General features: G+C 42.0%; 1 protein-coding gene across 4 annotated transcripts in view; it reads left to right on the forward strand.

The window, feature by feature from the left end:
* Positions 1 to 10,085: 10,085 nt before the first annotated feature.
* Positions 10,086 to 18,912, forward strand: part of MRPS31 (mitochondrial ribosomal protein S31) — a 29,938-nt gene continuing 21,111 nt past the window's right edge. For 2 of the 4 annotated variants that reach the window (XM_007193678.3, XM_057533213.1), the window contains exons 1-3: positions 10,088 to 10,345; positions 13,895 to 14,179; positions 18,367 to 18,525. In XM_007193678.3, coding sequence (XP_007193740.2) covers positions 10,221 to 10,345; positions 13,895 to 14,179; positions 18,367 to 18,525 — 569 coding nt within the window. In that variant the 5' untranslated portion in view covers positions 10,088 to 10,220. Of the gene's footprint in view, positions 10,346 to 13,894; positions 14,180 to 18,366; positions 18,526 to 18,912 lie in introns of all 4 variants that reach the window. The other 2 variants (XM_007193679.3, XM_007193680.3) reach the window with 2 other exon arrangements.

The raw sequence follows: 18,912 nt of genomic DNA on the forward strand, positions 1-18,912 counted from the left end.
ATTCATTCAACAAATAATGATTGACCATAAATGGTGTACCAGGCACTGTTCTAGGCTCTGGGGATAAAGCAGTTAACAAGGCTGACCAAGGTCCCTGCTTCCATATCCTAGTCGGGGAGGCTAATGTAAATAAGTAAAAAACAGGATTGACAAGATCTGTAAACTCTGCGAGGCAGGGTGCTGGTCTGTTTGTACCCTGATGTATCTCGAGTGCATGAGATAGCGCCCCCTGCAGGCATTCAATGAATGTGTTGAGTGAATGGAAAATCATTTCAGGTAGTGATGAGTGCTAGGGCCACGTGATGGATCCAGCAGGTTGCCTTCACTAGATGTGAAAGTGACTGACAAAGGGACTGGTGAGCTAAGTCAAGAAGATGTGAAGGAGCCAATCACGGAACAATCTTTGAGAAGAATATTCCAGGCACAAGAGTATTTCATGCCAAAGCTAACAGTCCTGAAGCAAGGCTCTACAGAGAACAGGAAGAGGGCCCAAGTTACTGGGGTGCAGTGAGCAAGGGGTACAGAGAGGTAGGGAAGGAGGTCGGCGCAGTAGGCTAGGGCTGGTCATTTACCACATTTATGCCTATTTCCTTGCCCTGCACAGACCCCACCTGGTAAGATTTTCTCTTCCTTACTTCACAGTGTCTGTGGAATAGATTGCTTCTTATGTTGGCTGCTCTCACTCTTGTGTAATGGAAATATCTTTTGATTGGCACTTTATCTGCTCAGTGTTTCTGACTGTGTTGGGTTTATTTTGTGAGATTTGATGTAGTGATAAAGTGAAATCTTGCCCTCTGGGGGAAAAAATTCTAAGTGCAAGGGGGAGACTTCAAGATTTTAAATGGGTGGAAAAAATGGCCTAAATTAAGTTATTAAGGATCACTTTGCTGGTTGGGTAGAGAAGAAATTGTAGGAGAGTGAGAATGAGGGGAAGGGGACTAGGCAGGTGACTAGTGAAGCAGTCAAGGCCCAAGACAATGAGGGCCTGGACTTGGGGTCTAGATGGTGGGAAGAGGGATGATGGGACCCCCAGCACAGGCTCTGATCACTGTAGTCTTCTGGTGGAAGTGTGCGCATGTGCGTGCACACAGACACACCACACACACACACACACACACACACACACACACACGGTATACATGTTTTATGTAACATGAGATTATTCTCGCCACCAGAGGGCACCTGAACGTTACAAATGTCTCCAAGGGTCAGAGCACATTAACTCAGGCAGAGAAGCAGTTTCCCCGAGGGCACAAGTTGAGAGGGCCAGGAAAGCAAAGAGAAAACAATCTCAGCTGAAGCTACAGCCTTTGCTTATTGGAACTTGAAACATCTTCTTTTAAAAATTATATTTTCTTGCGATAGCTCGCATAATAAGGCAGTAATTTGGGCTTTCATATATTACTGTTAGTTAGTTAAATGATACGGCCAGTCCTCCCAGTGGATGGATGGGAGAGAGGGAGTCTGACAGACAGGAGCTGGGAAGGGAAGGCTCGTTTGCAGAGGAGCCTTTGGCCAGGGTGCCAGGCCCGGCTGAGGTCCAAAACAGGGCGGCTCGGAGAAGCCCGAGGGCAGCAGAGAGAAGGGCGCCTGGAGAGGATGAGTATGAAAAGGTGTGGGGATGGGGCAACCGGGGAACTTTCAGACACTTCAGAACATGGCCCGAGGACAGTTTTGCCTGGAAACATCTCTGTCATCTCCAGAGATCACTTGCTAAGCGCTGTTTCACCATTATTCTCTGTCTTCTGCTGGGCAATACACGTTAGCATATGATCCTGGTCTTTGATAAACTTAAAAGTCCAAAGCAATTTTATATATAAATATACTGAGAATGAGTCATTTTACACAAGAGAGGGAAAAAGCAAGCATCTAGACGTCTAATTTGAAGGGCACAAAACCACTTCCTTTTCCATCTCATCTTTCATAAACGCTGCCACGGCGTGTCTCAAAGCCCCCTCCCCCCTTACCTTGTCCTTGGCTTTGAGCACTGAAAAGAGTTTTGAGTCTTGTGAAAAGACTCACGTCATCGGGGAGGCTTCTCCACCTGGGCCCCCCAGGAGCCTGTGCCTGTGTCACTTTGCACCGTTGCCTTCTGTGTCTTGTCACACCACCTGCTAACCTACCTGCGATCCCGCCCAGATCACCAGCCCCTTGAAGCAGGAATTAATTCTTACTCATTTTTGTATTCCAAGGGGACTGAAACCTTATTTTCACATAACAAGAACTACATGTTTATGCTGATCCCATATATCTCTATTTATTTTATATAGGTACACATATATATTCATCTATTTTAGGCTGTGTTTGATACTCTAGTTTGCCCTGGTTTATAAACTAGAGTAGCTGGGAATATATGTATATACAGGGAGAAGATAAAAATTTCCCACTGTGGAAGGTGTGGAGACACTCTTACTCCACCTCTGAAAAAAGACAAATACTCCATCTAACGCTCTGCCCCACACAGCCATGGCCCACCCAGACCAGGAAACCTCGGGACAGGCTTCACCCCAGCTGAGCCGTCCAGCCTCATTCTCTACCTCCTTCTGTGCCTTTAGCTGGTACACTGCCTTTGAAAGATGCCCGTAATAATTTAACACTTTTGTGAGTGGGGTCACAAGTATATTGAAATGGTTAGCTAAAACTGCTGGATAAGTGGGTTTATTCTGCAGGCTTATTTCACAAAGAACAAACCTCAGTGCCTCTGGCGGCCTGGCTAGTTGGATTTTCAAATATTTCAAATTCTTGGACTCCTTGTTACATGATATCATCATCTGCTGTGACACACAATTACCCTGCATCGGATCATCCTGATGTTATTCAGAAATTTGAGAGACAGAGAGAACGGACTTGTGGTTTTCAAGGGGGAGGTAGGGATGAGGGAGGGATGGATTGGGAGTTTGGGATTAGTAGATGCAAACTATATACAGGATGGATAAGCAACAAGGTCCTACTGTATAGCACAGGAAACTATATTCAATATCCTGTGATAAACCATAATGGAAAAGAAAATGAAAAAGAATGTATATAAACCTATAACTGAATCACTTTGCTGTACAGCAGAAATTAACACAACGTTGTAAATCAGCTATATTTCAATAAAATAAATTTTTTTTTTTTTTCAAATTATTAGCACCTTTAATTATTATTTTATTTATTTTTTTGGCTGTGTTGGATCTTCGTTTCTGTGCGAGGGCTTTCTCCAGTTGCGGCAACCGGGGCCACTCTTCATCGCGGTGCGTGGGCCTCTCACTATCGTGGCCTCTCTTGTTGCGGAGCACAGGCTCCAGACGCGCAGGCTCAGTAGCTGTGGCTCACGGGCCTAGTTGCTCCGCGGCATGTGGGATCTTCCCAGACCAGGGCTCGAACCCGTGTCCCTTGCATTGGCAGGCAGATTCTCAACCACTGCGCCACCAGGGAAGCCCCAATAAAATAAATTTTTAAAAAAAGAAAATTAAGTGAGATAACAGATATAAATTGTTTAGTGCTCAATATGGCAGTTAATCTGGTTATTATCATTAATTACTACACTGCAGATATATATGACACCTCCCAATTTTGTTGGAAAAGTTTTACTTTTTTGTACTCTTTTACATAGACGCATTGAAAATTGATTTAAAGTTGATTTTAGGGGGCTTCCCTGGTGGCGCAGTGGTTGAGAGTCTGCCTGCTAATGCAAGGGACGCGGGTTCGAGCCCTGGTCTGGGAAGATCCCACATGCCGCGGAGCAACTAAGCCCGTGCGCCACAATTACTGAGCCTGCGCGTCTGGAGCCTGTGCTCCGCAACAAGAGAGGCCGCGATAGTGAGAGGCCAGCGCACTGCGATGAAGAGTGGCCCCCGCTTGCCGCAACTGGAGAAAGCCCTCGCACAGAAACAAAGACCCAACACAGCCAAAAATAAATAAATAAATAAATAAATAAATAAATAAAATTAAAAAAAAAAAAAGTTGATTTTAGGGAAGAAGGATTATTTTGCGCATCACATAAAGTATACTGATTCTATGAAATGGACATATTAAATCATAAATCCTGGATATTCAACAATGTCTACCTACATATAAAATAGGTAAACAACAAAGTCCTACTTTATAGCACAGGGAACTGTATTCAATATCTGTAATAAACCATAACGGAAAAAAAAAACAATGTCTACCAACCCTGAAAATAAAATAGAAAATTGTATAGCTAAAAATAAATATATTGGTATCAATGTAAACTAGTATATAATAGACAACAAAGCAACATATTTATTGGAAAATGAAGTCACATATACAGGCGATGCTAGTGATTGAAAAGCAATTCATAATGTAGATTAAATTTGATTGCATATGAAGTATATGCAGACAGAGCAAGTCTAATGTAAAGTAGAATAAGACAATTAGCAAGGGCTTCCCTGGTGGCGCAGTGGTTGAGAATCTGCCTGCCAATGCAGGGGACGCGGGTTCGAGCCCTGGTCTGGGAAGATCCCACATGCTGCGGAGCAACTGGGCCCGTGAGCCGCAGCTACTGAGCCTGCGCGTCTGGAGTCTGTGCCCCGCAACAAGAGAGGCCGCGATAGTGAGAGGCCCGCGCATCGCGATGAAGAGTGGCCCCCGCTTGCTGCAACTAGAGAAAGCCCTCGCACAGAAACGAGGACCCAACACAGCCAAAAATAAATAATAAGTAAATAAAAAAAAAAAAAGACAATTAGCAAACATTTTGATGGATGCGTGAGCAAGTAGTCACAGTACCTGTAAAACTCATCTGTGCTGTGACATTTGTGTTCCACTCTCCTGGCACTGGGGAGAAGTGGCTTCTCTATTTGTCCTATTGTGGTCCACTAGCATGAGCAGATTGGCAGCAAATGTCAGATTAGCAGAATAGTTCTAACTTTTCCTGTATCTTTCTAGGTGCGTTATTCATTTAGATATTTCCCAGATGTATTATTTACTCAGATGTAGGGTGTTTCATAGAATTAGCATAGTAATTTTTGTTTAAAACTTTTTTCTTTTGGCCGTGCTTTGCAGCTTGTGGGATCTTATTTCCCCTACCAGGGATCGAACCCGGGCCCCCTGCAGTGGAAGTGCGGAGTCCACTGGACCACTGGACCACCAGGGAAGTCCCTAGCATAGTAATTAAATAATGTAGGAAATGAAACTGGGATAGATTAGATAGTATGGGAAGGAAGTTCATGAAGATGAAGTGAAATTGCTTGTACCATTAAGCTAAACTGCTATTTTGATATCTTTGTTGCTCTTTTGTAACATTGTATAACTTAGCCTGTTTTCAATATTTCCATATAATTATTAATACTATGCATAACAGTTTTACAGTTTAGTGAACCACCAGTCATTGAATCCCACTTCTAACCCATTAGCTAACAAATTTCAAATGATCATTTATTCATGGAGTGCTTTGGAATTAGAGTAGTATATATCATTTGAGTGGATGTGTGTGTGTGTGTGTGTGTGTGTGTGTTACATGGCAATAATACAACTATCACACTGGACTCTAGGTGGCTATCAGCACAGGCTTCAACCACTGTATTCTGGCAGCTGGCCCAACCCTTTCCCTTTGTATCTGGTGACACCCGAGGGCAGGTCTAATTCTCAGAGCTGGTCCTTCCTGTCTGCCCATTCTGCTGCAGAGAGCCAAGAATGCCTATCTATGTGTCAGGATATGACCCCTCCTAAACTCTCAGGCTCGCCTCACCCAAGGATGTACTATAATCAGAACATTTGAAAAACTCTTCTCAATATCGAATGCTACGTGCACATATTGCTTTACAACACAATTGATGCAATATCAATATTCCTTTTACTTAGATTTCCGCCTTTGAATCATACATTCCAGAGGTCTGCTGCACCATGAATTGACTGGAATCAATATTCTCCTGATTTTAAAAAATTCTTTCATTTCATTTTCTTTAGCACCTGCATGTAGAAATATATTACAGTTCTTAAAAACAACAGCAATATATTCTCCCTGGACTATCTGATAAGGGTTGACTGATGAAAGTTCACTGTTAGGTCCAGGAGTAGTAATTGCTGAAGAAAGTTGGCTTTGGTGCTCTCCAGGTGTGTCCCATTTGAAATCTTATAAAGGACAGTGTTTACTAGCCTTCTCGATAATTTAGCATCAACCAAAATTGTTTTCTGCAGAAGCTTTGGAGTTGGCGAACACATCTATGTGCTGGGAGGGTGCAAAATTTTATATAAATTGAAATATGAACTTTTTAAAAGACCATCAAGATGGTTGGAAATGGAAAAAAAGAACCCTGGCAGAATAGACTGATAAAGTGAATGGGCTTAATTAAAAGTTTGCCAAGATGTGGTGGTAGCCCTCCTTCTCCTCTTTCACCTCCATCTCTACTTCCACCTCCTTCTTCTCCTTCTTCTTCCTTCTCTTCTTTCCTCTTCCTATTACTCCTTGTTCCTCTTCTTTTTAAATATTGTTTTCATTATGAAACATAACATGTGACCAGGAGAGTCCATGAAGCTGAAATTATGGTTTAAATAATTACTATAAACACAAATCCATGCACTCATCACCAGCTCAAGGAAAAGACAGTTACCCGCTCTCCTGTGTGTCCCACCCCACTTATAACCTCTCCAACTCCCCAATTCTTTTCCTTTTCCTTTAGAATTTTACCACTATGTGTGCATATCTGAACAGTATTATTTGATCTTACCTGTTTTTGACTTTTATGTAAGTGTAATCATACTATAGGAATTTTAGTGGCTTGCTTATTTTCATTTACTGTAATGATTTATGTTACTGTGTATAACTGCAGTTTACTTATTCTCATTGCTATATAATACTCTATTGTGTATACCGCATTTTATTTATCCATTCTACTGTTGGTGGACTTTTGGGTTGTTTCCAGTTTTGGCTATTAAGAACAATGCTGCTAAGAACATTAAAAAAAAAAAAAAAGATGTGATGGTAGCAAGTCTCCAAAGATGGTCCCAATGAGCCACTCCTCCTGGAATTTGTTTTTTTTTTTAAGATTTATTTCTTATTTATTTATTTATGGCTGCATCGGGTCTTAGTTGCGGCATGTGCAATCTTCGTTGAGGCGCGTGGGATCTTCGTTGCAGTGCGCGGGCTTCTCTCTAGTTGTGGTGTGTGGGTTTTCTCTTCTCTAGTTGTGGCGCGCAGGGTCCAGAGCGCATGGGCTCTGTAGCTTGCGGCGGGCGGGCTCTAGGTGAGGTGCACGAGCTCAGTACTTGTGGCCCCGCAGCATGTGGGATCTTAGTTCACTGACCAGGGATCGAACCCAAGTCCCCTGCATTGTAAGGCGGATTCTTTACCACTGGACCACCAGGGAAGTCCCTACTTCTGGAATCTGAAGGGAAACGTAGTTCCCTCCCTTAGAATCTGGGCTGGCCCTGTGACTCATTTTTTTTACCAATAGAATGTCATAGAAGTGATGTTATGTGACTTCCAACGCTAGGTCATAAAAAGCTGTGCAGCTTTAGCCTGTGTCTGTGGAACCCTCACAGCAAGGCAAGCCAGCTTGCATGTAAGAAATTCAAATACCCTAAGGTGCCATGCTGTGAGGAAGCCCAAGCTAGCCATGTAGAGAGGTGTAGGGAAGGAAAAGGATCTCTTTTCCATTTACCCACTGTAGGTTCATTGGCTGGGTCTCTGTAAATTAGACTGACAAAAGAGAGGTTAACAAGAGAAAAACAAATAGAAGTTTATTAACACATGCATCATGCACACACATGGGAGCACTCAGAAATGAGTGGTTATAACTCAGGGTTATAGAGCATCTTAACAAAAAAGCAGTATATTTTTTAGAGACGGATGAAACCAAAGCGAAAGACTTTGAGTTTATAGGGCAGCAGATTGTGAGAAGGCAAATATATGGGGGAACTAACAGAAGTTAGAGGTTAGTGAGTAAAGTTGGTTATGTGGATTCCTTTCGTGTCATCTCTGGGCTGACAAGCGTCTAGAGTTGTTTTCAGTGATTAATTTTTGTTCTTCCTGGTAGAGGAGGGTGGGGACATCTTTACAAATTTATGTCCTGCTTTTGGGCAAACAGAGGGAAGGCAGAGAGGTTATTTTGTGTTTGCTTCTTCTCAAATGCTTACAGCTCAAAATAATCTTTATACCAAAGAGGCATATTTTGGGCTGGCATATTCTGCTATCTCTCAGAGGCCATGTGGAAAGAGAGAGAGAGAGAGAGTTGCCCAGCCAACCCGTTTCTTCTAGCCATTCCAGCTAAGCCATCAAATATGTGAATGAAAAAGCCATGTTGGACATCCAGTCCAGACTAGCTGCTATCTGACTGCAACCACATGAGAGACACCAAGCAGGAACCACCCAGCTGAGCCCAGTCAACCAGAGAGCCATGAGAGATAATAAATTGTTGTTTTAAGCCATTTAATTAAGCTTTAGGGGTGGTCTGTTATGTAGCAATCGATAACTGGGACATAGAATGATTTTGTTTTTTTCATTTTCATGGCAAGCTTATGGAGTCAGTTAGTGTAGAATTTCATGAGATATTTAGGACAAAGTCACTGATGTATGTCTGGACCTATTTCAGTTGATTTGCTGCCCCTTGCCCAAGGCACATTGCTCTAGAAAGTGCACTTCAAGGGGGCACTGGGAAGAAAATGACTGGTGAATCAACGCCAGAAAAGAAGGAGGAGGAAAAACATTTTCTTTTAGACTACGTTTTTGTCACTTTCATAAATGATTGCTCTGGACAATTGCACAAGTTACGGTTTTTCAAAGGACAGATCTATTCTTATTTTTCTCAGAATGTATTGAAGTTCTCTTGTGGTTTAATTTGCGGCCAGTTAGAGCTACTCTATTAATTATCCTTATTGTGGTAATCATTTCATGATGTATGCAAGTCAAATCATTATGCTGCACACCTTAAACTTACACAGTGCTCGTTGTCAATTATATCTCAACAAAACTGGAGGAAAAACAAACAGCCCCCACCCCCAAATAGAGTGCATTTCTTGTAGGCAGAAAAAAAAAAAAAAAGGAAAGCATCCTTGAGTATACTGTGTTTAGCATTGTCACAAAAGTTCTGCCAGGGCTAGTGGATCTTAGCAAGATCTGTTCAACGTAAGCTGTGTTTTCAGCATCACAAAAATTTCCCCATCAGGGCTTCTCTGGTGGCGCAGTGGTTAAGAATCCACCTGCCAAGGCAGGGGACACGGGTTTGAGCCCTGGTCCGGGAAGATCCCACATGCCGTGGAGCAACTAAGCCCGTGCACCACAACTACTGAGCCTGCGCTGTAGAGCCCGAGAGCCACAGTTGCTGAAGCCCATGCTCTGCAACGAGAAGCCACCTCAACGAGAAGCCCCAGAACCGCATCGCCCGCTCACCACAACTAGAGAAAGCCCACGCGCAGCAATGAAGACCCAACGCAGCCAAAAATAAATAAATAAAATAAATAAATTTATTTAAAAAATTCCCCACCAATTTTGATTCGTTTTTGAAGCGGCAGGGAAAATGGTGATGCTAATATTCAGCCGACAGTATGGAATTCTAAGCTAGAGGTTGCCATGTGACCTACTAGCCGGCATTTTTCACCCGGGTGTGTAGGCTCATGCCCTTCCAGATCTGAGAATCCCTCATCTCTTCTGGGCCACTGTTCACTGCCTTCATACCGGGCAGGAGAAAGCCAGGTCTTTCTCTTGCATGTTTTTTTTTTTTTTTAATCTCTAAGGCCATTTTAGATCAATGAAACATATGCCTCATGTTTTGACTCTCCGTCAAAAACAGAGACTGAAAAGAAATACTAATTTATCGGACAGCATGTCCCATGTTAATTTTGTTTTTTAACCTCCTTGGTGGCCATGGGTCATTTTGAGGATATGACGAACGCTGTGGATCCTCTCCCCCTAACGCCGCACGGTAGGGTCTGTTCTGCGCCTCATCTTACTGGCCCCATCAGCAGTATTTTGCACAGTTGATCGCTCCCTCCACTCTCAGCTCTCGGGTCAGGGCCCCGTCCCCAGCGCCACCCGCTTGCTGACCTCAGTTGACTCCACCTCTGGGATGGGGCCAGAATCGCCGAGGCGGGGAGGAGTCGCCTGGAGACGGCGGGCTCGGCCGCGGGCGCTCCCGGAACACAATTAGCGGCCCCTGTTGTCCGCCGGCACACGAAGCGAGAGGAGCGCGTCGGGCTGGGGAACGGAAGCGGGAGCGGGGGGGCGTGTTCGTCAGAGGACGCGTCGTCGCCCCTGTGTGCCCACTTCTGTTTGTTTCTCCGCGATGTTTCCGAGGGTCTCGGCTCTCCTCCCTCTTCGCCCGCTTTCCCGCCTCCCTTTGTGCTCCGCAGGCCCAGAGGTATCGGCGGCCGCCGTTGTGCTACTCGCTTCTCCGCGTGGGACTGTCAGGTACCGCGTTGCAGCGCTGTTGGCCCCGCAGGTCTTCAGGCAACCCCTGTCCCCGCTCCTGCACATTCAGTGCTCTTTCTCCGGCTTCCTGGGGTCCGTGTTATGATCCGCGGGATCTTAGAAGCCGTCGCTTTAAATCTGAGCAAAGGGAAATCCCAGAAAGATAAAATGACTTGCCCAAGGTCATGGTGACAGGCCTGGTCCGCTGCCCTGTGCTCTTTCTAAGACATACCGTGCCTCATCTCTCTTGCCACTTCTCCCCTCATTTTACCCAGGTTCCAGAAAGCGAAGTTGTTTTGTTTTATGGTTTTGTTTTTTGGGTTTTTTTGCCTCCCAAGACTGTGATGGTTTCATTTTTACCTTCATTATTGAAAACGCTTGCCGTGTGCCAGCCCTGGGGTTAAGCCCCGAGTAACACAGTCCTGCCATCGCCGAGCTTAGAGTTCCACCACATAGGCAATTCAAGTATAGTGGAGTAATCGCCGAGATAGTGTAGGTAGCGCAGAGTGCCACAGAATTCATTGAACTGGTAATTGCTGGGTGAGCAAATCGAGATGCCTAACCATTGCAGGAGAGGTTCAGAGTATCCTTTCTGGAAAAGAAGTCTGATAAAATCTAAAGGGGGCCCAAGGGTTGGAGCTAGCCAGGCAAGAAAAAGATTTGCAGCATACTTGGTGTTGGTATGTATTTTCTGAGAACTCTCATGATTATGAAAACTTAATTCTCCTGCATAGATATTCCATGCAGATCAGTTGGGGGCCCTTTTGGTTAAGTACAGCCCTGAAGCAGGTTAGGAGCAGTGGGGATGGGAAGAAGTAGCTGGATGGAAAAGAATTCACGGGTGAAATTGCTAGGATGTGATATATGATGAGGTAAGGGTAGGGCAGTCAGAGCAAAGATTTCAGCTGGCTGCTTGGGAGGATTAGGGTACCATTAATGTTAACAGAAGAATGAGGAGCAGCTTTGAGAAGGCTTTTACAATATGTCGTAGTTTTTAGAATACAAAAATAGCTATTTATGGTAAGAGGCCCCTTCAGTACGGAAGAGTGAGAAATGGAAAGTCAGTCTGAGAGGCAAGCTCTTGAATGTGGTTTTGGATGTGCTGCATGTGAAGTGCTGATGAGATGCTGTCAGTGGAAACAAGCCCAGGTGGGAGGTTAGGGCTAGAGTTTTATTATTTTAGTGTTATGGAGTTACTTCCTTATACATGATTTTCCTGGTATAAATATAGGTTACTTTCTGTAGTACTAGAGTAGTCTTGGAAGGAAACATTGAAGTACGGGTTATATGTGTCATTCATTCTCCTGATTGCCACCTTTCTGTTATAATACCTTTAGTATTAATTTAACTTTCACATGTGAGATAATAGAGCATTTTCCTAAATTCAGTGGTACCACATATTGAATATTACAATGTGTCCGTGTACTGATTTTTTTTAAATAAATTTATTTATTTATTTATGGCTGCGTTATTTATGGCTTTGTTGCTACACGCAGGCTTTCTCTGGTTGCGGCGAGCTGGGGCTACTCTTCGTTGCGGTGCACAGATTTCTCATTGCCGTGGCTTCTCTTGTTGTGGAGCACAGGCTCTAGGTGCACGGGCTTCAGTAGTTGTGGCTCACGGGCTCTAGAGCGCAGGCTCAGTAGTTGTGGTGCACTAGCTTAGTTGCTCTGTGGCATGTGGGATCTTCCCGGACCAGGGCTCGAACCCGTATCCCCTGCATTGGCAGACGGATTCTTAACCACTGCGCCACCAGGGAAGTCCCCTGTGTACTGATTATAAGGATTCTGGTTAAGCAGTTGGTTTTCATTCGATTTTTAAGTGTCTGATGTGTTAGCCTCTGACATTTTTATGAGCAGATCAAATAGTTTGTTTCAGCGTTTTTGGAAATAGCCATTTCTCTTTCATTACAGGGTCCCTCATCTGGCACTACCACTTACTAGCTTTGAGAACTTGAGATACTATTTAACCCAGGGTCTGATGCAGGTTCTTGAGATCAGTTGCACCAGAATCACCTGAGGTCTTGATTAAATTCAGATCCTTGGGCCTGATTCCAAACTTACCAACTGAGAATCTCAGGAATCCATGTTTTAAATCAGCTCCCTAGGTGATTCATATAACCTCTAAAGGTTAAGAACCACTAATTTAACCTTTTTGAGCAGCAGTTTCTTCTATAATATGGGAATAATAAAACCTGTTCGGTAAGAGTGTAAGGATTAAATGGCATGTGTAACATAGCTACTCAGATGTGGGCCTCTGATGGGCAGCCTCAGCATTACTTGGGAACTTGTTACAAATGCAGACTCTGAGTTCCTCCCCAAAGCTACTGAATCAGAGTTCCTCGGTGGAACCAAAGAATCTGTGTTTCAGCAAGTCCTTTAGGTAGTTATCATGCATATTAAAGTTTGAGAAACAGTGCTCTAGCCTGTTAGCTTCATGAAATAGGCACCGTGAAATTTTTATTTACTAAGGCATCATCAATGCCTAGTATAGTGCCCAGCACAGGGTAGATATTCATTATATTTAATAAATGACTTTTTGTACTTTATACCCTCTTACTGAAACTAACACATTCATTAGTTTTTAAAATTCTTCAACATTAACTATCAAAAGGTTCTTAATGCCACAAAATAAAGTTAGATATTTGGGTTCCTTAGAATTGGGAAATCTTTTTTTGCATGAGTCTGAAATAGATGTGATTGTTTGTGTTGTTCTTTTTCACAAATAAATCTGAAGAAGAAAGCAGAATGACAACTCTAGCCACTGAAGATTCTTTTTTTCTGTTCCAGTTTAGCTTAGTTTACAGATAGTGGTCAGTTAAATGACATGGAGCTCAATGAGAAAGTTGAATAGATTAGAATCACACCCAGGAATTTTTTTGAAGAAAGTAACCTTTTTTTTTACTGATAGCAATTTCTTTATTTTCATATTGTTTAATTGTGACTTTTTATAGAGATCTTATATCATGTTAAGAGCAAGGACTCGGCAGTCTGTCAGTTTGGGGTTTGAGAATAATACGTTGAAATTTATTAACCATGTCAGTGTTTTGCAACTTTTTTAATGTCATGGAACATAGACAATGATATTTGTACCAAACCTTGAGATAAATGGGAGGCGGTAACAGACAGGTGCACCAGCGGCCCTGCTCCTCGCCCAGCCACTTCAAGGAGCAGGTGGTCAGTATCTCAGCACACCTGTAACTCATTTGTGCTCACCAGCGGGTCTTAGGCCTTAGTGAGCTCTGAGCTACATGACCTTGGCTAAGTTACTCCTCTGGTTTCCAGTTTCCTTATCTGCAAAATGGGGATAATACCTACCTTTTGGAGTTGATGTGGGTATTAGAAAATGTACATAAAATGTTGCACAAGACTAGGCACATAGTACATGTTCAATAAATGTTAAATTGCTGTCCTTACAGTTGCTGATAACAGTAATAAGCAAAAGGGAAGGGTTTAATTGAAAAAATTTTAAACACATAGAAGCAGCGTTTTGAGCCCTGTACTATTTTGCAGTGTTTTTTTGTTTTCTTTTTTTCTTTAACCTTTTCAGGACAAAAAATAATATCCAAAGATATTTTGGCACTAACGGCGTGATCTGTAGCAAAAAAGATGAGCATTCTGTTCCAACCCGTGAGATTTCCAAGGAGACAGAGAGCCAACACAGTGTAAAGGAGAATACAAAAAAAGACTTGGTAAATATTCTTAAGGGAATGAAAGTTGAATTAAGCACAGTAAATGTACAAACAACAAAGCCACCCAACAGAAGACAACTTAAAAGTTTGGCGGCTTCAACTGTCAGACCTCAGAATGCTCCAGAAGATGCGCCCCAAAAGAGGTAAATTGAATTGCAATTTGAGTGTTTTTCTTTGAAAGTAATTTTTGAAACTCCAGTCTTTTTCTTTTAGAAAAAAAAATTTTTAATTAAAGTACTTTGGAGATACAGAGTTAATGAAGACTAAATATTAGTTTGTAAACACAGAGACTAATAATTAAATGAGAAATACTGTTATTGTTCTATATTTAAATAAGTGGATATCTGTATGGAGTCTAGAGGAAAAGAGTAGTGATCTAATTGAGAATTCCACATTCTCGTACATATTCATCACTTATTAACTGCATTTAATTGCTTCTTTAAGCTGTTAATTAACAAATTATTTACATCCTGATTTGAAGGTTGCTTTGTGTCTCTGAAGGACTTCTTTATTTGAAATTTCATTTAAAAAAGTCCACCTAGGATAGAATTTTGTCATGTTAATTACAGCTGTTTCATATTACTTCCTTTGACCAGTAATTATCAGGGCTCTCAGCTTACCTGGTTTCCTCAAAGTATTGTAATTACTTGTGCTTGTCAAAAGAGTATAATATTTTACTGATTCTAAGTGCAATCGGTGATATTTTAGCATTGTGTTGTAGTTTAAATGGCAGTATTTTGTTTTAGTGATATATAAATAATGATTACACCAGTGACATCGTCAATTCAAGTAATAAGAAATGTGGCTTTAAGATCTCCATCTCTGACTTCTCTTAGCAGAATAAACAGATAGTATAGATTTCTATTCCCAGAATGACTTAACATTTTAACAGAACTGCTTGGTTTCTACATTGTATCATATTGTATCTAAACTACCACTGGAAAGCATAATTGGGTGGTAGAGAGTAAGCTAATTCAAACAGGAAATGCCCATGTTAAGTACCTTCTCCTCCTTTTTAGAAACAATATAAAACAAATAAAAAATATATACACACGTAATTAGGTAATACTCCGACACACATTTATAATTACTTATGAAGAGTGAGGGTTTTTCCCCAGCTTCCAGACCTGTTTATGATTCATTTTGCTTTTTATTATAATTATACAATTTAATTAACTATTAATGAAATGGTTAAAATGAGTTGATTGCTTTGCAAAGACTCAGTAAAGGTAATTTTAAAAGTTGCTTTCCAATTAGGTATGAATGAGACAAGCGTAAGAGTCCAGGAAAATTCTGCACTCAGACTGCTTTGTAAGCGTTTTAAATTCTTGCTCCATGTTTCCACTTTAAAGAAACCAAAACTGGCAATATTGGAGGATGTACTATGGGTGTAGTATACATATAAGAGATGTATCAATACCTCGGAACGTCTGTCAGTGGTCCTGTGTTCCAAGAAGAGGCTTTGATCCTATATCAAAAGATTGGTGAATGAGATACATTTATTTTGAGTTTTTAAAAATGTATCTTTTTAAAAAAAAATTATTTATTTATTTATTTATGGCTGTGTTGGGTCTTCGTTTCTGTGCGAGGGCTTTCTCTAGTTGCGGCAAGCGGGGGCCACTCTTCATCGCAGTGCGCGGGCCTCTCACCATCGTGGCCTCTCTTGTCGCGGAGCACAGGCTCCAGACGCGCAGGCTCAGTAGTTGTGGCTCACGGGCCCAGCCGCTCTGCGGCATGTGGGATCCTCCCAGACCAGGGCTCGAACCCGTGTCCACTGCATTGGCAGGCAGATTCTCAACCACTGTGCCACCAGGGAAGCCCCTTTAAAAATGTATCTTTTAATGATTCCCACCCCCCTCCAGTCTGCTTTTTTTTTTTTTAAGGAATCCCGGATGCAGAGAATTGGGTTAGTCATCGTCTTTGATTCATGATGTGCTGTCGTCATTGCCCCGCGCATGGCCCGCTTTTAGCTCGTTTATTTGTATTATATGTCGAACACCCTCCCCCATGTTGATACAGTTACCATGGATGCATAACAATTGCCCCCAAACTCAGCAGCATAAAACAGCCTTTTTTCATGCCCACGCATTCTGTGGGTCAGCAGTTTGGACAGAGTACAGTAGAGAAGGCTCACCTCTGCTCCGTGATGTCTGGGGCCTCAGCTGGAAGACTTGGAAGTTTGGGAGCTGGAGTCATCTGTGGGTTTGCTCACTCAGGTCTGACAGTTGATGCTGGCTGTTAGCTGACACCTTAGCCAGGACTGTTACAGAACCACCTATATGTGGCCTGGGCTTCCTCACTGCATGGTGGCTGGGTTCCAAGGGTGAGCGTCCCAAGGGAAAACGAGCCCCTAGGAATTTGTATCGTTTTATGACCTAGCCTTGGAGTCAGACTGGACACCGCCACTCTCCTTCCTGTTCCATATTGACTTTTGAAGGGTTCTTGCTTTTTAATCACAGCAACTGCTGGAGAACCATCTTCACAAAGATATGGTGGCATTGAAAGGAATGCAGTAGTCTAATGTTAAAACTGTGAACTACCTTGAGTTAGTAGTTCACACAGTCACTGACAGACGTGGCTGACATTTCCCTATGGTACTCCAGGGTGCCTTAGGGCACAGTTTGGGAATCAGGGTCCTGGTCTACATTGAGCTCCCCGTGAGAGGCCCTGGGACCACACCTTTAAGTTTCCTAGAATTCTTGTCTGAAGGGCACTCTAAGGCACCGTCTTAAATCTTTCTAAGATCTTAACAGAGGGTTTTACAGTCATGCCCATGGCTTTATCTTTAGACCGTTTTCCTAATGCTGCCCTGGATTTGATCTCTGTACAGAAGCCATTTCTAAATTTTAGCATCATTTGCTATCTGGAGGAGCTAAGAATGAGAAATGTTTTATTTTTGATCCCAGCAAGTCTTGGCTCCTTTATGTGGGACAGTTCTTTCTTCTCTCTCCTCTCACATTTTACCATCGGCCACTAAGAAGGCAGGAGGCACCTTCAGTATTCTGTCTGGAAGGCTTCTTGCTAGGTCGTCCAATTCATTGAGCATCTCTCTCATTTGCCATATTACTTCAAGTAATAATGTCGCTAAACAAAGGCCCCCTTTCCTCCAGCTTCCAGTAACGTTGATTTTCCTACAGCCCTCACTCTCAGCTTCCTTGAGCGTTTCCAGGCTCTGACAGTCTCTTTGAGGCCCAGCTTTAGGGATGTAGGAACTTTGATTTGCATGTTAGACATTATTTCCTAAGATAGAAAGCCAGGTATAGTAAAACAGTCATTTGGATCCCACTCATTGAGATGGCAATTTTCAGTGATGTAAAAAATGTAAATAACTTTTTATATCTGGCATATTTTTCTCCTAACTTACCCTAATTTACTGAAGAACAGCTTTTTTTTTTTTTTTTAGCTTATGGAAAATTTAAAACATAAAGTAAACAAAATCATATGATGAAGTTTTGATAATTATCAAATCTTGCCATTCTTGTCATCTATACCTTCACCCACTTTCCATCTCCCACTTGATGATTTTATGAGGTTTTTTTCCAGGTAAAATTTACATACATTAAAGTGTACACATCTTAGCTGTAGGATTTTGGCAAATTGATGTGCCCATGTGACCCACACGCTTTCCAAGATGCAGAGCGTTTCCCATCTTCACCTTCTCCATCAGTAACCTCTGTCCTGAGGCAGCCACTGTTCTGATTTTTTTCACCTTAATTTGGCCTCTTCTAGAACTTGATATAAGTGGAATCATACTGTACATACTTTTTTAAATCCAGCTTCTTTCATTCAGTTTCATACGTGTTGTGGAGTGAGCGGCGTACTGTTCCGTTGCATGGATATATCGCTGTTTATCTGTTCTGATGATAGACCTTTGGGTTGTTTCCAATTTGAGGCTATTACGATTAAAGCTTGTATAAACAGGTTTAACCACTTTTATATTTGCTTGCAGTCTGTATTGTTTTTGAAATAAAATGGCATCTATCTTAAAAATCCACTAATTTATCACTTTCGAGGCTGATCCCTCATTCCTCCACGTTAATCTATTGCTCTGAGTTAGTATTGTGCTTCATTAACGATCCATTAACTTTAACTTTCAATATGGTTAACATTTATATAAAACCAATACCTAATATTTAAGAATTCTTTTTTTAAAAAATTTTTAGTGAAGTATAGTTGATTTACAGTGCTGTGTTAAGAATTCTTGATTTTGTCAGAAATTGAATTGAATGATACTTTTTGAAGGACAAAAAGTTTTCTCCCAAGAAATCATTTTACTTTCCACTGAAGTAATGCCTCTTTTCTCTCATTTGTCTTCCATGTTCTCTTTCAGAAGTGAGTCCCTGAGCCCGGAGTTGGTGGCGGCGGCCTCCGCGGTTGCAGACTCTCTCCCTTTGGACAAGCAGATGACCAAGTCGGAGCTGCTCAGGCAGCTCCAGCAGCACGAGGAAGGCTCGAGGGCACAGAAGGATGGAGCGAGACCTAAAATTAGGTTGGTGCATCAAATAGCTATGTCAGTGATGCTGATATGACAAAACAGGCTGGCTTCATGTGAGTGCTGAGTTATATTACATAATATATTCATTTATATATAAAATATGCCTCCTAAGTATTAGCAGTTTGATTTCTTTTAAAACTTGTGTGTTAAGTAAGATCTCAGTTTTAAAAGACCAATTGAATGATTAAACTTCTTTTGAGAAGTTACATAATTTCTTTCTTGTCCCTGAAGAAGAAGTGGTAAATTCAGTAATGTTATTTAAAATAAAGAAATAAATAATAGAATAAGACAATTTCTCTGAGAAGTTTTTTTTTTTGTTAAATAATATGCTGGTTTTATGCACAATATGATCACGCACGTTATTTGTGTTTGAACAAATGC

This window comes from Balaenoptera acutorostrata, chromosome 18, assembly GCF_949987535.1.
Source record: "Balaenoptera acutorostrata chromosome 18, mBalAcu1.1, whole genome shotgun sequence".
Lineage (NCBI taxonomy): Eukaryota > Metazoa > Chordata > Mammalia > Artiodactyla > Balaenopteridae > Balaenoptera > Balaenoptera acutorostrata.